At 61.1% G+C, this 23,521-nt stretch overlaps 11 protein-coding genes across 11 annotated transcripts; 5 read left to right on the forward strand and 6 right to left on the reverse strand.

Annotated features, from left to right (window-relative positions):
* Nucleotides 1-354: 354 nt before the first annotated feature.
* PAN0_001c0715 (uncharacterized protein) lies at nt 355-1,323 on the forward strand (the record flags this gene model as incomplete). Its single annotated transcript, XM_014804330.1, has 1 exon — nt 355-1,323. One exon carries the CDS (start codon nt 355-357, stop codon nt 1,321-1,323), a length of 969 nt encoding a protein of 322 aa, XP_014659816.1.
* Nucleotides 1,324-1,649: 326 nt separating this feature from the next.
* Nucleotides 1,650-2,738, reverse strand: PAN0_001d0716 (fatty acid elongase; the record flags this gene model as incomplete). Its single annotated transcript, XM_014804331.1, has 1 exon — nt 1,650-2,738. The coding sequence occupies one exon, from the start codon at nt 2,736-2,738 to the stop codon at nt 1,650-1,652; it is 1,089 nt and encodes a 362-aa protein (XP_014659817.1).
* Nucleotides 2,739-4,640: 1,902 nt separating this feature from the next.
* On the reverse strand, nt 4,641-6,517 carry PAN0_001d0717 (pyruvate kinase; the record flags this gene model as incomplete). The annotated part of the gene is made up of 4 exons (XM_014804332.1): nt 4,641-5,945; nt 6,036-6,148; nt 6,246-6,325; nt 6,423-6,517. 4 exons carry the CDS (start codon nt 6,515-6,517, stop codon nt 4,641-4,643), a joined length of 1,593 nt encoding a protein of 530 aa, XP_014659818.1.
* Nucleotides 6,518-7,260: 743 nt separating this feature from the next.
* Nucleotides 7,261-7,647, forward strand: PAN0_001c0718 (uncharacterized protein; the record flags this gene model as incomplete). Its single annotated transcript, XM_014804333.1, has 1 exon — nt 7,261-7,647. One exon carries the CDS (start codon nt 7,261-7,263, stop codon nt 7,645-7,647), a length of 387 nt encoding a protein of 128 aa, XP_014659819.1.
* A 381-nt stretch (nt 7,648-8,028) lies between these two features.
* On the forward strand, nt 8,029-9,075 carry PAN0_001c0719 (DNA methylase; the record flags this gene model as incomplete). Its single annotated transcript, XM_014804334.1, has 1 exon — nt 8,029-9,075. One exon carries the CDS (start codon nt 8,029-8,031, stop codon nt 9,073-9,075), a length of 1,047 nt encoding a protein of 348 aa, XP_014659820.1.
* Nucleotides 9,076-9,172: 97 nt separating this feature from the next.
* PAN0_001d0720 (arsenite inducuble RNA associated protein aip-1) lies at nt 9,173-10,585 on the reverse strand (the record flags this gene model as incomplete). Its single annotated transcript, XM_014804335.1, has 3 exons — nt 9,173-9,335; nt 9,523-10,230; nt 10,314-10,585. 3 exons carry the CDS (start codon nt 10,583-10,585, stop codon nt 9,173-9,175), a joined length of 1,143 nt encoding a protein of 380 aa, XP_014659821.1.
* A 120-nt stretch (nt 10,586-10,705) lies between these two features.
* PAN0_001c0721 (carboxylesterase from carbohydrate esterase) lies at nt 10,706-13,869 on the forward strand (the record flags this gene model as incomplete). The annotated part of the gene is made up of 3 exons (XM_014804336.1): nt 10,706-11,092; nt 11,500-11,602; nt 11,708-13,869. The coding sequence occupies 3 exons, from the start codon at nt 10,706-10,708 to the stop codon at nt 13,867-13,869; spliced, it is 2,652 nt and encodes an 883-aa protein (XP_014659822.1).
* A 282-nt stretch (nt 13,870-14,151) lies between these two features.
* Nucleotides 14,152-15,007, reverse strand: PAN0_001d0722 (NADH dehydrogenase 1 beta subcomplex; the record flags this gene model as incomplete). The annotated part of the gene is made up of 4 exons (XM_014804337.1): nt 14,152-14,257; nt 14,351-14,463; nt 14,622-14,917; nt 15,004-15,007. The coding sequence occupies 4 exons, from the start codon at nt 15,005-15,007 to the stop codon at nt 14,152-14,154; spliced, it is 519 nt and encodes a 172-aa protein (XP_014659823.1).
* Nucleotides 15,008-15,441: 434 nt separating this feature from the next.
* Nucleotides 15,442-17,616, forward strand: PAN0_001c0723 (uncharacterized protein; the record flags this gene model as incomplete). Its single annotated transcript, XM_014804338.1, has 1 exon — nt 15,442-17,616. The coding sequence occupies one exon, from the start codon at nt 15,442-15,444 to the stop codon at nt 17,614-17,616; it is 2,175 nt and encodes a 724-aa protein (XP_014659824.1).
* A 176-nt stretch (nt 17,617-17,792) lies between these two features.
* Nucleotides 17,793-20,066, reverse strand: PAN0_001d0724 (cation efflux protein; the record flags this gene model as incomplete). The annotated part of the gene is made up of 1 exon (XM_014804339.1): nt 17,793-20,066. The coding sequence occupies one exon, from the start codon at nt 20,064-20,066 to the stop codon at nt 17,793-17,795; it is 2,274 nt and encodes a 757-aa protein (XP_014659825.1).
* A 283-nt stretch (nt 20,067-20,349) lies between these two features.
* Nucleotides 20,350-23,257, reverse strand: PAN0_001d0725 (peroxisomal hydratase-dehydrogenase-epimerase; the record flags this gene model as incomplete). The annotated part of the gene is made up of 3 exons (XM_014804340.1): nt 20,350-22,753; nt 22,851-23,093; nt 23,166-23,257. The coding sequence occupies 3 exons, from the start codon at nt 23,255-23,257 to the stop codon at nt 20,350-20,352; spliced, it is 2,739 nt and encodes a 912-aa protein (XP_014659826.1).
* Between the last annotated feature and the right edge of the window lie 264 nt (nt 23,258-23,521).

Consider the following 23,521-nt stretch of genomic DNA (forward strand, 5'->3'; position numbering starts at 1 on the left):
TCTGTGCGTCTCGATGGTGGTGCAAAGGTGAGGCGGATTGACACGGCGTGTCCGGCACAGCTTTGGCCAGGTGGAGGCGACACATGCGACAACCGGATCTATCGCACGAGAGATGCGGCAAGGATGTTTGGGTGTGAGAGCGCCTTCTTCGAAACTCCGCAAACCCAAATCGCGTCACACTGGCTGCGCAGCCGAGTTCTCCTATTTTGGCAACTGCCGGCTGCAGTCCAGAATCAGTCGCCGGCAGCCGCAATCCAAACCCGCAAGTAGAGCTCGTCAACAGCTTGCTCTTTCCCCACATTCATCTCGCCAACCATCTGCAGATCACACCAACCCGACTGGTGTCGCATCAGCATGCGTCTACATCGCACCCTCTTGGTGGCGACACTCGTCCCGCTCGCGGTAGCCGCAGCCGCCGTGCCATGGCAGCCCATCGACCCATTTTCACCGTTTCCGCCACAGTCCACACGCGAGTCTCTAGATCTCAACGATCCCGCGATTGGCGTCTCGGATCTCCTCGTCTATAACTCGTCCTTCTCCGAGGACGCCGTATTCAATGCACTTGATCTCGACAATGGCGACGGATCCGGCGACCCCGACCAGCCCGGATGGGTCGACCCGCGAACGTACGGCGGCTCGATGCTCGATCTGGTGGGCAACGGACTGCGCGAGCCCATCAATGTGATCATCTCGGGCAAGTCGGACAAGCACGTCCTCTCCGACCTCGGCCTGAAGGACTACATCCGCACCATCGGCTTTTCGTTCGAGTGCCTCAACCTGCACATGGGCAACCTGCAGCGCGCCGACCTGGGCGACGGCAAGGGCTGGGTGCCCGAGATGTTCGAGTACCGCGAGACCGGCTTCCCCGGCGCACCGGGCCGCTGGGTCGGCGCATGCTGGGAGAGCTTGTACGGCGGAAATCACTTCCGCGTGTGGAAGCAGAACGGCACCATGGCCAACACGGGCGCATGGTTCCTCGCCGTATCCAAGGAGAAGAATCTCAAGTACCACCACACCATCGACCGCGACGGCTACAACGTCGGGCGCGACCTGCTCGTCGCTGCCGCCCAGCGCGGCGGCAAGTGGAACAACGTCTATTACAAGGCCGACGTAGAGTGGATCGACGGCCTCCTCGACCCGGGCCGCCACGGCATCAACCACAACATCGGCCAGGACGGCCGCACCGCCGTGCTCACCGTCAAAAAGGTAGACGCCCTCTCCCACGGCTTCATCTTCTGGGGCCTCGAGGCGCTCGGCAACTGGATCGCAGAACGCATCGCCGCCCACCTCGCCCACTTTCTCCGCCAAATCGGTGTTCTCTAATCCGCTCGGATCCACACCCCCCCCCCCCGGCGCCGAGCTTGCACATACGCCTCTTTTTCGCACTCTTGATACCACCGGCCGCGCTCTCCGCCCGCCACCTGCATCGTCCCATTTGTCTCCTTGCACTGTAATCGTCCTTTCCGCTGTACACTATCCTAGCACGCCTCTCCACACTCTACTTCGGTGTCAATAGAGCTCATTCCGCATCCTTCACAGCACCAAGACCTTGACCTGGGAACACATCAGATTGGGGTAGAAATACATTGAAAGAGAAAGCATACCGCGGCTTGCCTCCAGCTAGCCGCAGGTAAAGTTGGGTGGCACGATTACTGCGCCTTTGCGCCCTTGGCCGCCTTCTTCTGGTAGCTGCGGATGTAGAAGCTGACAAAGAGGTAGATGAGCGGGATGAGGTATGCGACGTTGAGCACGACGGCAAAGAGCTGACCGGTGGTAGCAACACAGGCGGTCTTCTGGTTGGCGCCGACGCTCGCGAGGATGGCCTGCTTGATGAGCTGGAGTGCCTCGGTCGAAGTCGACGCGAGGAACTTGGAGTCCGATGCGGTGCTGTTGGCAGCCGAGGTGAACGAGCTGAAAGCCGACGAGACCGGGTTGAGCACGTGCCTGCCGGGGGTGGGAACGGCGCCGGCCGGGTACGCGCTAGGAGCGTACGTGAGCCAGAGGTACGACGAGGCGAGGCCACATCCGACGACGAGCTGGGTGATCTGGATAGTGGTCATGCTGCGCTTGAGGCCGCCGGTGAAGGGCAGCTTGAGCGCGGTCATCGAGTAGTAGGTGTACATGAGCGTGTGCACGAGCGAGTTGAAGAGCAGGAAGATGAACACCGCGGGTGCCGAGTAGCGGTAGGCAGCCCACATGCACAGAATCGCACCGGCATGGTGGTACGACTGCAGGTTGCTCACGGGCTTGCCCTTGAGGATGAGGATGACCGAGTCGATAATCTCGTAGTACTTGGAGATGTAGAACAGCCACACGTAGATGCCGAGGCCAGCAAACGACGCATCGGCGATAGGCACGGTGCAGTAGGCGTTCGTCAGACCAGAGAAGCCTCCGGCAAGAGCACCACCGAGCAGGTAGCTCAGGATGCGCGTGGCGGCGTGGAAGAAGGTCCAGCCCGAGTAGACGGCGAGCAGGATGTTGTGGCCAAGCACGGTCTGCGACAGACCGTACGACTGCTTGACAAGGTCGGTGGGCTTGGGCTTGCCCGGTCCAAAGCGGTTGTTGGTGGCGTGCGTGGCGAAGAGGTAGACAACGCCGGTAAGCAGCGGCACCCAAGGCGAGAGCGAGAGCTCAAACGCCCAGTCGGCAACCGGCAGACCCTCGGGCTTGGCCGGGTATGGCTGCTGCGAGAGCCTTTGCCAGAACGAAGAGAGCGGGTTGTCAAGAGCGTACAGCATCGTGAGGTGTATGAGGGGATGGTCACGTTGCGGAAAGCACCAGACGGGACGGTGTGGGGCTATATAGTGTCGGCCGCGGAACCCTTCCGCAGCTCATAAAGTGATTTGCCGGCTGCACGCCACCAAGAGAAGAAAAAATGGGTGCATGGGCCCGGCAGAAAAGTTGAGACGGGTGCGGGGATGGAAGCATTAATTTTTTGGTCCCTGCCAGTCATCAAACTCAGAGACGTCGTTCAGGGCCCGCCCGTTCGGCCGGCCCGACGACGATCCGACGTTGGGGATAGCCACTTTCAGCTGGCCCGGTCTGGTGGCGAGCGTGCGCTCTTGGCCAAGCCTGACTGTACAGCTGCAGGCGGTCGACGGAGCCAATCGTGAGGCTAAACTGAATCGGTGGCTAGCCGACCAAGCTCATGCTCAACAAAGAGATCTCGACTGGAATGCGGCGGTCGAGCGATGCAGTCGCGTGCGCTACTCGGGGCTCACATGGGTGGCCGTCAATGCGGCCTTGGTGGCTATCTAGGCCTGGGCGGGGAGCGGAGGTAGTCTTCGATCCTTCTCGGAGGTTGTTCGCAGGCCAAAACCCCCGAGCTGTGCGTAGGCTGGGCAAAAGCCGTTCGCAAGTGCTTCTTCGCCCCTGCCTGGTCCATCGCTCCCTACGCTTTGGCCGCCATGACTGTCTTGGCATGAAGGTGGCGGCTGCACAGAGTTCGGCTTACATTCTGCGACCGTCGCAAGGCTCTGCTATAATTCTGAGCCAAAAGCACGATAGGCTCAAGCCAGTCGATGCGTTCCATCGCCCGCGTGGACATGTGGGTGGGGTACAGTCACACGACCGCCCCACTGACGCATGAAGGGGGTTTGCTGTAATCGCAGACTCTGCCGCCGGGGAGCGCGGGCGAGCTCAGACTTGCGGGTCAAGAAGAGAGCCCAAAGTTTCATGGTGCAGCCAAGCCCAGAGGCGGAACGCGGTCGGCCGCACAAACTGACGGCCATGAACCGGCTTGCGCAGGCGAACCGAGGAAGAAAAAAAAAAGAGCCACGAACTCCCCTCCGCAACCTGCGTCAAATCCTGCGGATCCTGCATGACGTGCATCCCCAACAAATTGAACGTCGCGCAGCGAGGTGGCGTTCCGCGGCTCGTTGCGCTGCGCCGATTTTCCCGCTGTGGGCCTCTCTCCACCGGCACTGATTCGCGGCCTTCATTTGGCGGGCACAGGCACCGCGCGATTCGCCGCCACGAAAAGTGCGCTCGAAGCCTAGCTGGTGGCAACACCTCGCAAAGTTGTCGTTTGGCATGCTCGTCAAAGACGGAACACGTGGCCAAAAATCCCGTCTTGTCTGCATTAACGCCCTAACACGTTAGAAGTGGTCGAAAACTTCGGTCGAGACCGGTCTTGCCCGAATCCTCGGCCTGCTTCTTGCCCGGTCTTTCACGTCCCGGTACTTCGTACTTCCGCTTCCAGCCTCTCGCAGCCTTCCTCCCTGTGACCCCTTTCGCACTTGTCATGCTCTCTGCGCCAGGTACAAGACGCCGCTCCGACCGAATTCACCGGTGCGCCGGCCTCCACCGTTGCCAATCTTATCTAGCCGAACGCTAGACGCCCGTACCTTGCACCTGTCACGCACCTGCTTTATCTTCTCCTCCGACGCCGGACCCTGAGTCCGTCCACCTGGTCCAATGCAGTGGCCACTCGGGTCTCGTCCCTCTCCTCTCCCTTCGCATCTCAGACGCTCAATGGGGACCTGCACTAGTGCGAGAAAAACATGTGTGTTTGTTGCAAACCAAAACCAGAACGAAACTACAAATCAACCTAGGTCAAGCATGCACGGCCATACTGCCCATCTAGTCGCAGCAGGCGTGGCATCCGGGCCCTTCTTTTGAAACCGTCAACGCAACCGCATCTACTGGCTGGGGTGGGTGCCCTCGAGCTTGAAGTCGCGGGCGCTCTCGGGCACGCTGAGGATGCGGATGGTGTTGGTGCTGCCGCTCTGTGCCCTCCAGCCCTGCAGAGTGATGACGACATCGCCCTTCTCGATGATGCCGAGGTTGAGCGCCTCGGCGAGACCGTACTTGATGCGGTTGTCGACGTCCTCCTGCCACTTGGAGTTGTCCTCGGGGCGGGCATGGGGGTAGAGGAAGGGGTAGCAGCCGCGGTACAGGTGCACGTCGCGAGCAGTGTGAGGGTTGCGGGTGATGGTGAGGATGGGGCAGCTGGGGCGGTACTTGCTGACCAGACGAGCCGTGTTACCGCTGGTCGACATGAGCAGGATGGCGCCGGCGTGCTGCTCGAGCGAGGCGGCGACGGCAGCCATGGCGATGGTCTCGTTGGTGTCGGTGGGGATGGTGGTGAGCGTGCGCATCTCGTTGAAGAGGGGCACGTACGAAACGCTCTGCTCGGCGAGGTATGCAGTCTCGGCCATCATCTTGACGGCCTCGATGGGGTATGCGCCCTTGGCGGTCTCTCCGGAAAGCATGACGCAGTCGGCACCGTCCAGAACGGCGTTGGCGACATCCGAAACCTCGGCACGCGTGGGGCGGTTGTTGACGATCATCGACTCGAGCATCTGGGTAGCGCAGATGACGGGCTTGCCGGCAATGTTGCACTTGGAGATCATCATCTTCTGCGCCATGAATACCTGGGGAGCGGGGATCTCGATACCCAGGTCACCACGGGCAACCATGATGCCGTCCGACTCCTTGAGGATCTCGTCAAAGTTCTGCACACCCTGGTGGTTCTCGACCTTGGAGATGATCTTGATGTGCGCGCCCTTCTCGCCGAGGATCTCGCGGATGGTGCGGACATCGCTGCCGCGGCGGATGAACGAGGCGAAGATCATGTCGAGGTCCTGCTCGACGGCGAACTCGATGTCCTTCCTGTCCTTGTCCGAGATGGCGGGCAGGTCGACCTCGGTCATGGGGAGGTTGACACCCTTCTTGGAGGAGAGGACGCCGTTGTTGACGGCGCGCACCTTGACGAGCTTGTCGCTCTCGATGGCGAGCACCTGGAGCGAGAGGATACCGTCGTCGATGAAGATGGTTCGGCCGACCTCGACCTTGTTGGCGAGGTTCTTGTAGTCGATGTAGAGGTACTCGAGGCTGCACTTCTCGGCATAGGCGTCGTCGGTGGTGACGTAGAACTCGTGGCCCATGGCGATCTTGACATCCTCGCCGTTGACCATGACACCGGTTCGCATCTCGGGGCCCTTCTGTTCTCCGAAAGCAGGTTATTGGGCAACTGGTCAGCAATATGATTCTGCGGATTGCCGCGAACTGCAAGACGCATAAGGCCAACTTACGGTGTCGAGAGCGATGGCAAGAGGACGACCGGGGGTCTGAGCCACCACGGCGCGGGCGTTGTCAACGACCGACTTGAAGTACTCGTGGGAGCCGTGCGAAGCGTTCAGGCGGACTGTGGATCAGGGAAGATCGTCGGGCGAGAATTCACGTCAGTATGTGCTGAACGGTAATAGCCAGCGAAACAATCCCGGTGTTGGTGCTGCACTTACCGATGTTCATACCCGCCTGGCGGAGGGCACCGAGCATCTGGACATTGTTGGTCTTGGGGCCGATGGTGGCGATGATGGAGCTGCGATTGTCAATGACACACATTGAAATAGTGCGATTGTCAGCAAAGAACAGACGGGCAGGTGATTGTTGCGGTGGCTTGGCCGGCAGAGACTTACGTCTTACGGAAGAACTTGTTGTCGACGCCGTGCTCGAGGGGGTTGAGCGAGGCGTACCACTCGAGCTGGGTCTTTGCGATGGGAGCGTAGATCATGATGAGGTGCTTGCAAAGGTGTGTGTACCTTGACCGGCGAAAGGGGAGAAAGATACGTGGAGGGGAAGGGTGGTGGAGAGAAGAAGAAGGTGGGTCGCGAAGTGGCGGAGAGATTCTAACGGTGAAGAGGAGGCTGCTGCAGGCAGAGTTGCGCAAATCAGCGCGACCAAGACCGACCGAGCTGACGGCGGCGAGGCGGCGGCGGCGGCGGAGGATGAAGCTTCTGCGCCTGCGTCTGATCTTTCTGCTGCTGCGCTGACGAGGCTACAGATAGCCAGATCTGCTGGAAAACTCGCATTTGGCCGCCGAGTCCAACACCGCTTCCTCAGCCACGCCACGCTGCTGCCTCTCTCTCCCACTTTTGCCGAACGCTGTCTCGTGCCGAGCAGAAAAAAAAAAGCTCGAGCCACTCCCGCTCGCTGGCCCGAAGAAGAAGCGCTGCAGGGCGCGAAAATTTAGAGATGCAGAAAAAAACAACTCGCCGGCCTCTTGAGCCCGAGACCAGAAAAAAAAAAAAAAAAAAAGGCTCGGCTGGCTTTGCGCAAAGATTGGACGCTTCTTCCAATCAGACCCTCATCGATTATAGATGAAGCCCCAACTGCACGCATCAGCTGCATTCGCGCTTCGCGCCTCGCGCCTCTTGCTCAGGCATTGTGCTCCTGCACAGCACCACACACGCACGAAACACGAACAACTTGAGCGAGCCAGCTCGCCATCCTGTCCGGTATGAGCCTCCGATGCGAATGTGGAGCTCTCGCGAAAAAGCACTTGGTGGAGCCACGGCAGGTCAGCAGCGCAGTTGTTGTGGTGCGGCGAAATTGCCCCCACCCCAACAGTCGCGAAAATCGAGCACTGGCGCTGCACACGTTGCCGCCATGCAATTTGGCTCGACCGAGCATCCACCGATACGTTCGCCGCCGGCGAAACAGCCAGGCTGGCCTTTCCTTTGGGCGTTGCAGAGCCAGCTCACTGAAGATGGCGATGGCGAAAAGGGACTGGACATCCATTCACAACCGTGCTCCGTGCGCGCTGTGAAGCTTCGGGTATCTTTGCAGGCGACAGGCTTCGGCTTTTCCGACCCTTGGATTTCGCCGGTCACCGATGTCACACCTCACCACAGGAATAGCTGATTCACCTGGCTCTCGCTCCCACGATCGAATGTGAGCATTGATTGTTTTGGAACAGGAGCCTCTGCCATGAATGCACTCTGCTTGCTTTGGAGCAGTGACGGGCGCAGAACTTCATGATCGGCTTGCGATAAGGAGATCTCTCCATGAGGTGCTTTGTGGCGAACGGAAATTCGCCCGTGCCTTCATACTTCCCGCATCCCGGCCGTCTGATCGGGGAGTGCTGCCCCGATTGCGGCTACCAAAAAGTGCATTGCTGCACGAACTGACCCAGCTGGACCCTGAGGCTGCCTTTGAATAGCCGAGGCTCGAGTGGCAAACCCGCGCTGAGTCTGCCCTTCTACAGCAACCTCGTCCATTGACACATAGGAGACTGGCACAAGGATGGTCAAGCCGTCATCGTTCTCACCCTCGGCACTCGAGCCGACTGACAAAGGGGAAGGCACGAGCAAGACGCCTTCTCCAGCCAGGCGAACGGTGCAATGCACGCTGTTCAACGTCAAGTTTGGAGCGCATCGCACCCGGTTGCCGCCCGTCAAGGCGGAAGCAAGTCCGACAAAACGTACACGATCGCAGTACAGCGCAAAGGAAGATGAAGCGAAGGATGAGACCGAGGAGCCGAGCAAACGATCAAAGCCTGCTTCGTCTGCAGCGCTCACGACAACATCAGCGGCGCCTGAGTACCACCATCGCGGACCGTTCCACCAAGTCACAAGGCCCGAATTCTGCTCGACGTACGAGGTGGAAGGTCTTCCCGACGCCGAGATCTACTACAAGCCCGACTTTATCTCTGCGCATCTGGCGGAAGAGTGGCGGGCCGAACTCGACCGATTGTCCGAATGGTACCGACCCAAACTCAAAGTGTACGGCCGCGAGATCACGCAGAGCCGCGACATTGCGGCGTACTCAACAGCACCCGGTCTGCACCTCAAGTACAGCGGACATCCGGTTGAGCTCCATGCTCCGTTCCCGCCGCTGCTCAACCACATCGCCTCGCTCATCTCGTCCGACGACTGTCTCGGCTCCGAGGTGCGCTTCAACCACTGCATGCTCAACCGGTACGAAGACGGCAGCATCTACATTGGCAGACACTCGGACAACATCGAGAACAAGGTCATCGTCACTGTTTCCCTCGGCGCCGATAGGAGCTGGATCATGGAACGAAAGCAGCCTCGGAAGGGTTCAACTCAACCGTCAAGCGAGAAGGTGAAGAAACGATGGATGCTTGCCGGCGGCAGCCTGCTTGTCATGCAGGGCCAAACGCAGAAGTTCTACACCCACGAAATCCCCAAAGAGCTCAAAATCAAGACGCCAAGAATTGTAAGCTGCCGTGGCGCAGGTCCGCAGCCTCACAACAGCCGTGCTAACGCCATCTTTTTCTCTTGGCCATCACAGAGCATCACTTTCCGTCAGCTCGTGTACGACCAGTAGCACACACAAATGTCACGCTGGATCAAGTGCGTCTATTGCGGTTATCAATTGCATGATTGAACGGGTATAATGTGGATGCGGCGGCAGAGAATTGGCATCACATGACGGAGCAATCCGAATCCGAAGCCTTGATTCTCTCGGTCTTGGACAGGGCTGCCATTTCTTCGGCGAGCCTGACGGTGTCTGCATCGGATAGGATGCCCTTGCGCTGGCGCGCCTGCATGGCGCGGATGGCGGACATCCGCTCTGCTTTCGCACGCCTGTACGGTCAAAAGTGAAGCCGAGAGCACAGTCAGTAAGCAAGTGCGCGCTGCCGGTGCCTAGGCGTGATGTATCGGTGAGCAGGCGCGGTCGGAGAAAGGCGTACCAATCTACAATCCCACTCGGACGGGTCCGATCGACTCGCGAGCTGCTCAAGCCTTGCCAAAGATCGGCTTGGGCACCCACTTTTCTGACTTGTCAAACATCTTTCCAAACGGTTGCGAGGTCGAGGTTGCGGCGGTCGACTTTGGCGCTGTGGCGGGCGGTTTCGAGCCGGTGCTCTTGGAGGGCGTGCTGCTGGATCCGAGCTGCGGTGTGCTGATCTTGAGGTTCTGGAACGCGCTCTTGATGCCGCTTGTTGCTGGAGCCGCGGAGGCGATACGAGTCGAGGATGCGGCTGGAGAGGAGGATGATGAATGCTGACAGCTGTGCTGGTTGGGTGCCCGATGAGAGGGGCAGAAGCATGCGGCGCACTGTGGGCACTGGATGGGAACGACCATGATCTTGGAGCACTTGACGAACGAGCATTCGTTGGCCTTCTTGGCTCTCTTCATCTTGAGCGCAGCGGGAGAAGAAGCGCCTGACTTGAGATGGCCGTTGCTGTCGAGCATGGGACATTGGCCGGAGAGATGACGGTCCATGGCAATGTTAGGATCCTGGTCGCGCTGCCATCCCTGCGGAGGCTGGTCACAGATCGGACACAGCGGCACACGATAGTCGAGATCCTTATCGTCATAATGAGAACAGCGATGCGCCTGCGGACGGAAGTGGTTCGAGCAGTAGTGCTGGCGGCAGTCGCCACACTTGAAGGGGAGGAAGTCTTCGCGATGGCATTCATCGAACGCGCAGCGCTCGCCGATGAACATCATCGGACCTGTTGAACGTTCCGGCATGCTGGAGAGACGTGGAGTGATGATGTTGTAGGAAGAAGTGGTGTGGTTAGGTGGAAAGGTGAAATGGGTTGCTGGATGACGAACGACATCGCCATGCCCGGAAGCTTAAATGGCCAACCGCCAAGCAATTCCGAGCGTGTGGCCACGCAAGCTTTGTTTCGCCCTGGCTGAGCACCCAACGCACCGCCACCCTGCAGCCGTGTCGAAAGTGGAGACCGACGCGTAATTTCCGGCTCAGCGTTTGGACCCTGGCTGTGCGTCTTTGGAAAAAGGTCAGCTCTGTTAAGCCGTTTTCCGTCCTCATTCCGTTCGAGGTTAGCGGGCTCGGACATAAGAGCCTGGCCTGGACCTGACATTGCGTGAGGTGCTGCTGCAACACCTTGGCTTGAGCTGCTGAGGGTTGACAAGGCAACAGCTGGCCTTCGACTGCCTTCGCTTGTCCTCCACTCGGTTATCGAATCTCGATGGTCATATCGATGGCGAGACACCGGCGACGAACGATTCCGCCACCGTTACTGCCCTCGGCAGACACGGGCGGGTTGCGACCAGGTGAGCCGATCTACCCACCCGAAATGATGTCTAGCGATGCAGTGGTTGCGGAGTCGACTGTGCCTGCGTCGAGCTGCGCTAGGCCGTCTCCCGACGTTGCCGCGCCTCGCTGGTTGGTGGGGCGGGAACGCGAAGGCTCAACGCTGCCGGCGCATCTGTCAAAAAATGCCAGCTGCATTCCGAGGCTTGGCGTGGCGCGACGATCGCCCCACCGTGCCCTGAGCCGTTCCTCGGCTCGTCCCGAAGTCGAAGTGGCAAGGCGACAAACACTCAAAACTCCTACTGCAGAGCAACAGCAACAGCATCAGCAGCCGGTGCCACCGTCGTGTGCAGCGTGGCTTTCGCATTGAAGACACAGGCATGCGGGCAAGCCTCCACCGAAATGTCCGTCCCACCGCGCTCATGAGGTGGGGGCATGCCACCAATATGATATTCATGCATCCGTGTGTTTGATGCACAGTCCCTCCGACGCGCAAACAACAGCCACCACAAGCTCAATTGACCGTGGCGTCTGGACACGTCGATCCCTGCATCAAGCTTCGAGCAAGGGTGCCAACGCGCCAATCTCGCGGGACCCCCTGGATTTTCGTGTTGGCGAGTCTCGCTTGGCCTTCGAGAGCCGCACGCCTAGCCTGTGTGCACAACGTGTGCGGGGAAAACGCCGGTGTTTGAGCCTTTCCCGCGCCCGTGCTGTTCGACCATCGCACTCAGATGCCGCTAGTTGCCTGCGGTCCTCGGTTCGGCTTCGAGTGCAGCTCCGTGTGGGGCTATGGACGAGCGACATGCACGCTTTCTGTGGGTAAAGACGGCAGCGGGCGCTCAATGTGTGGCGCTTCAATGAGCGAGTTGTCAGAGTCGCTGCCCTTGCGTCCCATCGCCGGTGGGAGCGAGACTGGCCCTACAAGCCATGCCGATCCCATCGCTATAAGACAAGAGATCCTCGTCTTCGCATGTGGTCCAGGCCTCTCTCCATCCCCCTCCACCATCAGACCAAACGTCCGAGCCCATTGCCAACATGAGCCCGTGGGTGTTGTGTACGCTCCTATGTGCGTTGGTGGCGCTTGCAAGGGCGCAATCCACCGGCGTGCCCGCCATCAGCTCGCTCAACACTGGCGTCCGCTTCCTCTACCAGAACGACTTGGACTGGAACAGGGCCGATTCGTCCAGGCGCCAAGAAGGCTATCTCCTGCTCACCACCCCGCTCACTGCTACGGATGCTGCCGCAAAATGTCGGCGCCTTGGCGAGACGCTGGTCCCTGCCTCCGCCTCGTCCAATGCTGGCTTGCAGGCCCAGATGAGCTACTTGCTCTACGACGGCAGCTATGCCGCAGGCCAGTCGTTCTGGGCTGCCGATGGGACTGCCCTCAAGTCGTCCTCCTCGGGAAGCCTTCAGGCGACCAAGCCGAGTGCTGACACCAAGCTGCCGGCACTTTGCACGCAGAGTGCACCTTGGAGGGCGGCCAACTCGACCGACACCTCTGCCAAGTGGCAGCTCACAGCCCAAAGCAACGGCGTCAAGTTCACAGGCTTCCGCGATGCACTCTCGTTCCGCTTCCAAGCCGTGCCTTTTGCAAACCCTGCTCAGCGTTTCGCCTATTCGTCCGTGTACGATGGCAGCACATCCACCTCCGTGACTGCGCTTGACACGACGCGCAACAAGCAGTGCCCGCAGAACGGTTCGGGCCCATACTCGGAGCAGTGCCTGTATGCCAACGTATTCACGCCTTTCCTGCCGACGTCGTCCGAGACGCAGAGCACCAAGGCGCTCAAGCCCGTGCTGCTCTTTATCCACGGCGGAGGCTACGCCTCGGGCAGCGGGCTCGACTTTACCTTTGACGGCGGCAACATGGCGAGTCGCAGCGACGTTGTGGTAGTCACGCCCAACTATCGTCTGGGTTCGTTAGGCTACCTGGCGTACGACGATCAGATCCGTGGCAACTATGGTTTGGGCGATCTCGTGACCGCGCTCAAGTGGGTGCAAAAGTATATCAAGGACTTTGGCGGTGATCCGAGCCGCGTGACCATTGCGGGCCAATCGGCGGGTGCACAGCATGTGCAGAACCTGCTCGCCTCGCCTCAAGCTGCAGGCCTCTTCCAGCGCGCCATTGTGCTCAGTGGAAAGGGACACGATGCAGCCTTTGTCTATCCAACCGTCGAGCAGGCTCGTCAAGGCCAGGCCGGTGCGGTAGTCAAGGCGCTCGGATGCGACACTGCCTCGAATGTCCTCTCGTGCCTGCGCGGTAAGAGTGTGGGTGACATGCTCAAGAACCAGTTCGCGATGATCACGCAGGATGGAACGTACATCCGCTCGCCACGCCTTGACATGAGGTCACCCGGTCGCGCGCAGGGCCATGTGAACCGTGTGCCGGTGATCTGGGGCACCATGCGCGACGAGCTGGCCTCGCTCGGCATCGTGCCGCCCGCGTCCGAGACCAGCTTTGCCAATGCGATGAAGACGGCAGGCATCGCATCCAACTACAGCGACATTGCGTTGCGCGACACGGCAGCGTTCCCCGTGAACCGAGGATACAGCGTGCAGAATCTGACGGTGAGCGTCAACACGGACATCAGGTACCGCTGCGGTATCCAGGGCATGGCGTACGCCTCTGTCGCCAATGGCGTCTTCCCGCGCGTCTGGGCCTACTTTTACGACCAGCGCTCGTACCAAATCCCCAACTACGACCCGCAGGCAGCGTGTCAGCCCAAGGGTAGCCTAGACCCTTCGAGCTACTACATGTGTCACTCGGGCGATCTCATGACGCTCTTCCACACCACGGGCACAGCCTTCCGCCTACCTTACCGCGACGCCAACGATCTGCCGTGGATGGCGTCGATCATCGACCAGTTCTCCGCTTTCGTCCGCACAGGCAACCCGGCTCCGGCGGCCGACTACCTGCGCGCTCGAGGCCAGGCGTATGCTTCGTCGCTGGCGAGGACCACCGCGGCGGGCACCACGTGGACCGCAATGTCGACCTCGAATCTCAACGGCCTCAGCTTCGGCCCTGTCCAGCAGAGGCTCGAGACGCTGGGTCAGAGAAACGACCAGTGCGCTGCCTTCAACATGGGCCTCGATTACATCGCCAAGCTTTGAGTTCGTTTGTAGCTAAAGCCGATGCATACCCCGCCTGCCTGTGCCCCCCTTCGTCTCGCTCATGTAAACCATAGATGTCGCGAATGGGATGGCCGATGTCGAGTACCTGGACGTGTCGGCAAAAGCACGACCTCTGAGACCGTGTCGCCGCAACTGAGTCCTGTGTCGCTTGAGCCGAAGTTTCCTGGCTCTATGAGAGGAAGCAGATGCGAACGAGTTGTCTGGCCGGGCTGAGATGGAATCGTTGCATTGTCGAAGGAACACGGTGCAAGGTGGGACGATCTATACGCCGTTCGGGTGGCCCGAGTTTGGCGAGGGCTTGTACTGCCATTCGTCTCCCGAGGCTTCCAGACGCTTTTTCGCCTCGGCCATGGCCCAAGTTTGAATGCTGTGCGGTGCGAGCACGATGCGCGGAGACGATACCAAGTGTAAGCAGGACTGAGGCAAGGCTCTGAATTGGAGCGGGGGGAGGCGGACTTACCTGGTGTCGGGCTTGTACATAAGAGCTACAGCGGCGAAAGCCATGCCGCCGAACATGCCAAAGTACCACATGTTCTCCCAGTTCTCCTTCTGCCTCTTCTGGCCCTTGGGGACCTGACAAACGTCGAAGCCGCGATGGGAAAGGATTGCCGAAAGATGAATGTGCGGGTGCAGAAAGGTCAGTCATGATGTCTCGCCCTAGCGGTCCTGGGATGCGGGCCATTCTACAGGAGGTATCGCTACAGGAGGTACCGCACGTTTGACGATCTTACCTTCTCTCCGAAGAGGTAACCGGTGGGCTGGTTGTAAGACGAGCCTCCCGAAGCGAAGCGAGCCTGGGCGGCAGTGCCGCGCTGCAGGGCGGCGCCTCGTGCAGCAGGACGTGCGGATGTGGATAGCGCCTGGCGGAACATGATGTATGTGCGTGATACCGTGTGGGGTAGGTGGTGGAGAGGAGGCGATGTGGAAAGTGACAGCCGATGGTGATGCGAGGACGCAGGTGACGGTGAGGGCTGCGACAGCTCTCGCGGATCCGCGTTCCCAAGCTGGGCGAGTTTCTCGTCCGAATCTAGCTCATTTTTTATGTCAAAGATGTTAAGCTGAAGTGAGTTTCTGCGAGAAAATATGCCGTCTCCATCCAATGGGATCGCTCACGCATGTGCGCGTGGAGAGATACAGTAGAGCTGCGACGCCGACTGCTTCGTCACACTGGCCTTTGTCTTGGAGCGGTGGGCGATCCGCGCAGGAGCCATCTGATGAATTTCGGCTCGCCTCGCCTAGATCGGGTGGAGGAAGCGACACACCGACCGGCCAGCCGCCCCTGCAATCTATGCCTCGCTCACTCACCCAACCACCCCGCACGCCGCTCTGACCTTCATCCCTCACTGTCGACCGTCAATGCGCAGCGACCGCTCATCCTGAGTCGGTATCATCCTTCCCTCGAACCGGCGCTCGCTTCTTGACCCATCGTACACCACACCACCCTGCTGTCCGCCCGCTTCCGCACCTTTCACGGTGGTTGGACTGCACGAATCATTCGAACACCAGCGTGACTGACACGTATCGACCGGTGCTGCGCAAAAGGTCGTCATTATGCCATCGGTCTCCAACGCTGCTGCGGCAGCCTCTTCTCCCTCGACCTACGGAGACTCGGTCGACGCGGCTTCATCCACACGGCTGCATGCCCCTTCTCGGCTCCAGGATGACCACCACAGCGCCGACGATCTCGAAGGCGATGCGGATGCTGACGAGGATGACGACGACGTGGAGCAAATTGGTGGCAGCGAGGCGCACCACAACATGATCAACGAGCTCACCGTCAAGTCTGGCTATCTCGAGAAGAAGGGCGAGAAGCGCAAGACGTGGAAAAAGAGGTGGTTTGTCCTGCGCTCCTCCAAGCTCGCATACTACAAGAACGACAAGGAATACCAGTTGCTGCGCTTTATCGACGTCGGCGACATCAAGACCGTCGCTTCGGTCGAGCTCAAGAAGAGCGTCAACACCTTTGGCATCGTCACGCCCAAGCGCACCTTTTACGTGCGCGCCTCGTCGAGAGCCGACATGGAATCGTGGATCGAGAGGCTCAACGAGGTCATGACCCAGTACGCACAAAGCAGCACCATGACCCAGGAGATGGCCGCCCTCGAGCTCGCCAACACCGAAACGCCAGCACCCTCGGCAACCCTGCCTCCGCAGCAAAGGCGATCCGCGTCCCAGGAGCGCGCCCATCCGGCCTCGTCCGCACAACCCATCAAGATCGGCATCCCCAGCAGAGCCAGCTACGTTGCACCCGCCCAGCCGCGTCCCATCCCGGGCTCGGCTGCATTTAGCCCGCTCACCACCACCAGCGACAGCGAGACGGGCGCAGAGAGATACGGCCTCAGCTACGCCAGCTCCACGGGGCCTTCGATGTCGGGCAGCCCTTCGACGCGCCCCGACCCCTCGCACCTCTTCCTGGCGGCGGGTCAGTCTCCCAGCGGAGGCGGTGGCCATACCTCCGGCAGCGAGATGAGCGATGCAGGCGGCGGCCACGAACGACGCCCCTCGGCGGGCTTCGGCAGTCTGCCCCGCCAACGCTCCACCAGCGCAACGCGACGCCTCGCATCGTTCTCGAGCGGTCCCGCCGATCAGCCCTCGAGTCCCATCTTCCCTCCCGGCAGCGGCGGCGGCGGGCAGCAGGTGCTGAGCAGTTCGGACGAAGAGGACGAGTGGGACGAGGAAGAGGTGGCCGACCAGGCCATGCCACTTCCCGCCCTCGGATCGTCGCAGAACAACGCACAGACGTCGTCGCTAGCCACGCAGGCGGCACATGCGCAGCATCTGGCGTCGCCTGGCCAAGCGTCGGGTCTGAGCATCTCGCCGCTGCCGACGACGGCCAACGACCTGATCCGCGACCCAAACAAGGTGATCACGCAGGGCTATCTGATGAAGCAGAGCGGGCGGCGCAAGGTGTGGCGTAAGCGCTGGTTCGTGCTGACGCCCGCGCGGCTGCTCTACTCACGCAGCCACATGGATGCCAAGGCGCATCGGCAGATTGCGATCTCGTCGATGCTCGATGCGATCGAATACGAGCCCAAGAAGGCATCGGCACTGCCGACGTCGCCCGCGCTCGGGGGAACGGCGAATCCGTTTGCGCCCGAGCACGCTGCGGCGGCGTCGGAGCGCGACGGCGGTTCGGCCTTCTCGCCCGGCGCGGCTTCGTCGGCGGGAGCGCCGCCCGAGAAGCCCGAGCGCCGCGGGAGCATGGTGGCGGTAGCGGCGGGCGTGGCTTCCAACATGTCGGCGGGGATGGTGGGTGGCTCGAGGAAGCGCAAGGAGAACTGCTTCCAGATCATCACACCCAAGCGCACGTTCATCCTGTGTGCGCCCGGGGAGGACGAGGAGATCAAGTGGATCTCGGCGCTCAAGACGCTCATCAACAGGCAGAGGAACGGGCCGACGCCCAACGGCAATCCTCCGCTCTCGCCGACGACGGGCGCACCCGCATCGTCGTTCCCGTTCTATGCGACGTCGCCGAGCAGTGCAAGTGCGGCTGGCACGCCGGCGCAGGATAAGCCAGGTGTACCGGCTAAGCAGACAGTGCCCACCGATGCGCCAGGCGGGCATGCACAGCTGTCGTCCATCGGAGCAGCAGCACAGACGCTGTCGAGTTCTTCGCTCGCGTCCAACACCGCCGGCGCCCAGAATGCAAGCCAGGATCCGGCTGCAAATAGGCAGCACGCCACGCAGCAGCCACCAGCCAACTTGCCCACCACAGCTGCAACCTAAGTCCCCACAATACCCGCACTCACGTCTAATGTTGAGCACTCGCCGTTGGAGCATGTGCAATTTCAGTCGCTCTGATTGCCCCAGCTGCCTCACTGCACGCGCTCAGGATGCGTCAATCTGCCGCACAAGCCGGTGAGAGCAAGAGAGGTGCGAGATTTTAAATTTGCTAACCAGGTCTAGTTGGTGGCGTCTACAGTGACAAGACGCACGCGCACTTCCTTTACGCCCTTGACGGCGGCGGTGATTTTGGCTCTCACCTGGGCCTCGATGTGGGATGCGGTGTGCAGGGTAGCGTCGTTGGGCAGCTGGAGGGTCACGTCTGCAAACGTGCTGACTCCCGACTTTACGGCTCTCAGATCCTTCCAACCGAGCAGCAGCGGGTTCTGCTTTTGCACCTCGACGATGGCCTGGTCGAGCGTCTGGAGGATCTCGGGTTCGACGCCGCGGTCGGACAATTCGCCGAGTGCACCGATCAGCAGATCCGCACCCTGCTTGCCAATCAGACCGGCTACAAGCAGACCTCCCAGCGGGTCGAGCACGGGGAAGCCGAGCCACGACCCACCGATAGCGAGGAACGTCACGGCGGACGAGAGCGAGTCGGAACGGTGGTGCAGCGCATTCGCTTCCAGCACCGACGAGTTCTCCTCGCGCGCGATCTTGAGCGTGGCGTGGTAGAGCCACTCCTTGACGGCGATGGAGAGCAGCGCAAACCACATGGCGTTCGGATCGAGCACGCCGCCCTCGCCGTGCGCCACCGCACCGTGGTCGTGGTGGTCGTGCAGCAGTCCACCCGCCGACGCAATGCTGCCCGTAAAGTGGCTGAGCGCCTGAATCGCCGCGGGCGCATGCTGCAGCGTGGGCTGAATCGCCTCGAGCAACAGACCGTACGAGTGGAATCCAATGCCCACCGCACCGGCAACGAGCACCAGGCTCACGCCGAGCGAACCCATGGTCTCGTACTTGCCGTATCCGAGCGGGTGCGACGCCGACGGCGGCTTCTGCGACATCTTCCAGCAGAAGAGCGTGACCAGGTCGGCAAACATGTCGGACAGCGAGTGCGCCGCATCCGCCAGCAGCGCGGCCGAGTTGAGATACACGCCCGCCACGCCCTTGGCGCCGCACAGCCCCACGTTGGACACCAGACCGGCGAGCGTAATGTTGGAGCCGCGGTCTCCCTTGCCCTTGAGCGCGGCGAGCAGCTTGTCTGCCTCTTCTGGCGAGCCGTGGTCGTGGCCGTGATGGTGGCCGTGGTGGCCGTGGCTGTGCGAATGCTTCGTGGTTGCCACGGCGGCGGGGGTGGCAGAGGCGGGTGCAGCGGCGCCCTTTTTGCGCTGGTGCAGCTCGGCCTCGCCCGACTTGGTTGCGTCGACGATGGAGGAGGCGGAGGCGGTCATGGCGTCAGATGGAGCGGTGGAGTCGATGGCTGCTGGCCTCGAACTTGCTTGGGTGGGTGTAGTGACGCTGGTCTGGATCGTGGGGCCTGCGCCTGGATAAGCGTGCGGATCGGAGCTTGCTTTGACGCTAGCTGCGGTGATGCTGGTGCTGGGGAAGAGCCCAAAGAGACTGGCGGGTGCGCGTCGGCTGGAAAGGTGAGCGCGGTACGACGCTGGGTCTGGATACGAAGCGTGCGAGTACGACGACGGATAGAGCGCGAGCGGGTGCTGGGGATGCGCGTGGCTGTCTGCCTCGTAGCGCACGAGTCGGGGTGGACCCTGGTGCGGAGGAGGCTGCGGATGAGCTGTGGGAGGCCGCGCTTCTTCGGTAGCGAGTGTCGAGGCGATATGAGACGGCTTGGGAAGCACAGGAGATGTGGGGACCGCAGTCGGATGCGCTGGATGATGGGTGCTCTTGAAGCGCGCGTAGACGGCAGGCGGCTGCGGACGCGCGGTGGTTGAAGCGACGACTTTGCGAGGTTGCGTAGTTGTGCTTGCACGCGTATCGATGGATGCCAATGCCAAGGGAGTGGAACGAAGGGACTTGACAGCAGTGGTGGTGGTGAGGAACGAACGTGAGCGAGACGAAAGGCGCATGGGGAGAAGAAGCAGCCCGATTGGTGGTGGGGAGCGACACCGGCTGGGGGGCGGGACGCGTGCTGATGAAGGCGAAGGGTGGGCGGTGGGGCCGTGTGCCACGTCTTCGCTCGGACCCTTTGTGACAGAGATGCGAGGTCTAGGAGGAGCGTCAGATGCGCATGTCCAAGAGCGAAAGAGAGCTTCGAGATGGGTGGAAGAACGATGCCAGCGCAGACGCGTTCCCGTGCTGTCGGTGCTTTTGTCTGCGAAAGAGTCACACCCAGTGGGCCCGGGCGGTGTTGGAATTGGACAGCAGAGACGCGGGCCCGATGCTGCTTCCACGCTGCGCCACGAAATACGCCATGCACCCGACGCTCCGACCTCCTGCAAATCGACCCCCACCCACCGCGTGCTGCCAACGGCATTCATCAGCCACATGTGCCGCTCGTGTGATCGCTGAGCTGCCCTCAGAGGAGGAGCACCTGGGCTTACTGCCATCACCGATTGCCTTCGAATTCGTGTAGATCCGTGCGCATACCCAGCAGACTACCAAGCTGGGCGATGTCCGCAAGGGTCCTCAAGCTACAACGCCCACAGTCGAGCTTTGAATCCCACACACTCAGTCAGACAGCATCCGCCATGAGTCGATCATACACTATAGAATTCCAGATCAGAGAAAAGGGAAAGGCATCGGACGGATCAAGCCAAGATGCTGGCCAGCTTACTCGTCGGCCAGCGTGACGGCGGCAGCACCGAGAGCCTGGGTGTCGCGCTCGACGACGCGCGTGGTGAAGATGACCTTGTTGCCCTCCTTCCACATGCTCGTCTCGAGCGTCTCGCCGGGGAAGACGTGGCCGGTGAAGCGCACCTTGATGTCCTTGTACGCGCCGTACTCGCGGAAGATGTGCTTGCCCGAGATACCGAACGAGCACAGGCCGTGCAGGATGGGCTTGTCAAAGCCACCCACCTGCGCAAAGCTGGGGTCAATGTGCAGCGGGTTGTAGTCGCCCGACAGACGGTACAGCGCAGCCTGCGCATCCGTCGTCTTCTCCGTCACCACCTTGTCCGCCTTGCGCGACGGAGGCTTGTTCGCCGCCGACGCTGCGCCGCGGTCCTTGCCCGACTTCTTGCCGCCAAAGCCACCCGAGCCTCGGATGAAGACGGTGCTCTGGCTCTCAAACACCAGGTCGCCGCTGCCCTTGTCGAACGTGTGCACCACCGACGTCACCGCCGCAGCCTTGCCCTTGTCCAGCACCTCCATCAGCTTGGGCTTGTTCACCAGCGTCGCGCTCGTGGGGATGGGCTTCTTGATCGCCAGATACTGCTCGCCGTGCAGCAGCATCATGGGGCTAAAGTTGGGCAGCCAGTCCAGAGGGATACCGCCGCTCGCCATGAACTGCGGGATCACACCAAACGTGGGCACCGCTCGGAAGTCGTCGTCCTGCTCAAACACAAGGTCGAGGTCCTTCTCCGTGGCACCAACGCCGAGGTTGTACAGGATGACGTCGCGCTCGCCGTACGAGAACTCCGAGTCCTCAATGGGCTCCTTCTTGGCCTTCTGCACAATCTCGGGGTCCTCGGGGTCGCTGTAGTCACCACCGGCTCCGCCCTCGTCGTCATCATCCTCGTCCTCCTCCTCCTGGCCGAAGTTCGAGACAATGTCGCCGAGCGAGTCGCTCGGGCTCGTGGGCCACGAGGGGTTGGTCTCGTAGTCGGTGATCTTGGACCACTTCTTGACAATCTTTTCGGGCGAGGGCGGCTTGCCGTGGCTGAACGAGTGGCCGCCGGCGCGCTGCCAGCGGACGGCAGCAACCCAGCCACCCGAGACCTCAAAGAGGCTCGAGGTGAGGTCCTCGTTGGCCTCGCTGGCGAGGTAGCCGACCATGGGAGCAACGTAGTCGGGCTTGAAAGCGTCGACCATCTCCTGGGGCCAGATGGTGGCGGTCATGGCGGTACCGGCGTTGGGGGCAATCGTGTTGGCGAGAATGTTGTACTTCTTGCCCTCGATGCCGAGCGTGTTGGTGAAGCCGATGATGCCGGCCTTGGCAGTCGAGTAGTTGGCCTGGCCAAAGTTGCCGTAGATGCCGACGGCCGAGGTGGTGTTGACGATACGGCCGTACTTCTGCTGCTGGAAGATGGGCCAGGCGGCGTGGCAGACGCTGTAGGTGCCGCGGAGGTGCGTGTTGAGCACGGCGTGCCACTCCTGGTCCGACATGGCGGCGAACGACTTGTCGCGCAGGATACCGGCATTGTTGATGATGACGTGGATCGAGCCAAAGGCGTCGACGGCCGCCTTGACGATCTTCTCGCCGTCCTCGACCGAGCCGACGGCGGGAGCGGCCTTGCCGCCCGCCTTCTTGATCTCGTCGACGACAGCGGCGGCGTTCTTCTCGAGGAAGTCGTTGACCACCACGTTGGCGCCGAGCTTGCCGAACATGTGAGCGTAGGCACGGCCGAGACCGGCACCGGCACCGGTGACGAGCACGGTCTTGCCGTCGAAACGGACGGGGCCTTCGCCCTGGTCGTTGGACTTGGCCTCCTTGGCACGCTCGAGGAACTCCATGTGGTTGGCGTCGGTGATGCGGAAGGGGTACTCGGGCTTCTCGTCAAAGTCGAGGATCTCGTCAATCTTGGCACGCACGGCGGCGGGGGTGAACGAGTCGTCGGTCTTGAAGACGACGCCGCGGCTGCGCTCACGGCGGACCTGGGCGAAGAAGCCGGCACCGCACTCGAAGACGTGGCCCGAAACCTCCTTGTTCTCGGCGGAGACGAGGTAGGCGACAATGGGGACGACGTAGTCGGGCGTGAGGTTCTCGAGCATCTCGGGGGGCATGACCGTGGCGGTGAGCTGACTGGCGGCGACGGGGGCGAGGACGTTGGAGAGGATGTTGTACTTTGCGCCCTCGATGGCGAGCGTCTTGCCGAAACCGATCATGGCGTGCTTGGCGGCGGCGTAGTTGGCCTGGCCAAAGTTGCCGTAGATACCGGCAGCCGAGGAGGTGTTGATGATGCGGCCGAACTTCTGCTTGCGCATATGGGGCCATGCGGCCTTGGCGCAGGCATACGAGCCGGTGATGTGGACGGCCGTGATCTGGTCCCACTCCTTGTCGCTCATCGCCTTGAAACTGTGGGTGCGGAATGCAAGATCGGTTGTCAGTAAAGTGGGACTGGGTTTGCGAGCTGGCTCGCGGCCAACGACGTGAAGAAGAGACCAATACGTACGACTTGTCACGCAGGATACCGGCGTTGTTGATGAGGATGTCGATGCGGCCCCACTTGTCGATGGCCTGCTGGATGACCTTCTCGCCGTCGGTGTTCGAGTCGTAGTTGGCGATGGCCTCGCCACCGGCCTGCTGGATCTCCTCGACGACGACATCGGCAGCCTTCTTGTTCTTGTCCTTGGCAGAGGGGCCGAGATCGTTGATGAGGACCTTGGCACCGCGCGAAGCGAAGAAGAGTGCGTATCTGTGAGGAAGCAGCGCGAACGAGGGTCAATACACAGCACTCTTTTCTTCCGCCTGCGGCGCATTTACTTACGCTCGACCAAGACCGTTACCGGCACCGGTGACGACGACGACGCGGTTCTTGAACGAGATCTTCCCGTTCTCGGTGGAGGGGAAGTCTGACATTTTGGAGCTATTTGCTGTGCGTTGCTGCACGGGTAACGAGGCTGGGTGTGTTGGGTTGATGGGGAAACAGCGCGAGTCCGTGATGCACGATCAGGAGGCAGAGTGCAGACGGTGCGTATGACGGGGCTTGGTGAAGAGGAAGAAAGGCGGGTGTGAGATGAAGGAGAGGAAGGATGCTGCGGATCGGAAGGACAGCGGAGGTGAAAGGGAAGCTGGAGTCAGGAAGGATGCGGGGAGAGGAGGAGGTATTTGAATGGAATGGCA

Source organism: Moesziomyces antarcticus (genome assembly GCF_000747765.1).
Source record: "Moesziomyces antarcticus DNA, scaffold: scaffold_v10001, strain JCM 10317, whole genome shotgun sequence".
In the NCBI taxonomy this organism is placed as follows: domain Eukaryota; kingdom Fungi; phylum Basidiomycota; class Ustilaginomycetes; order Ustilaginales; family Ustilaginaceae; genus Moesziomyces; species Moesziomyces antarcticus.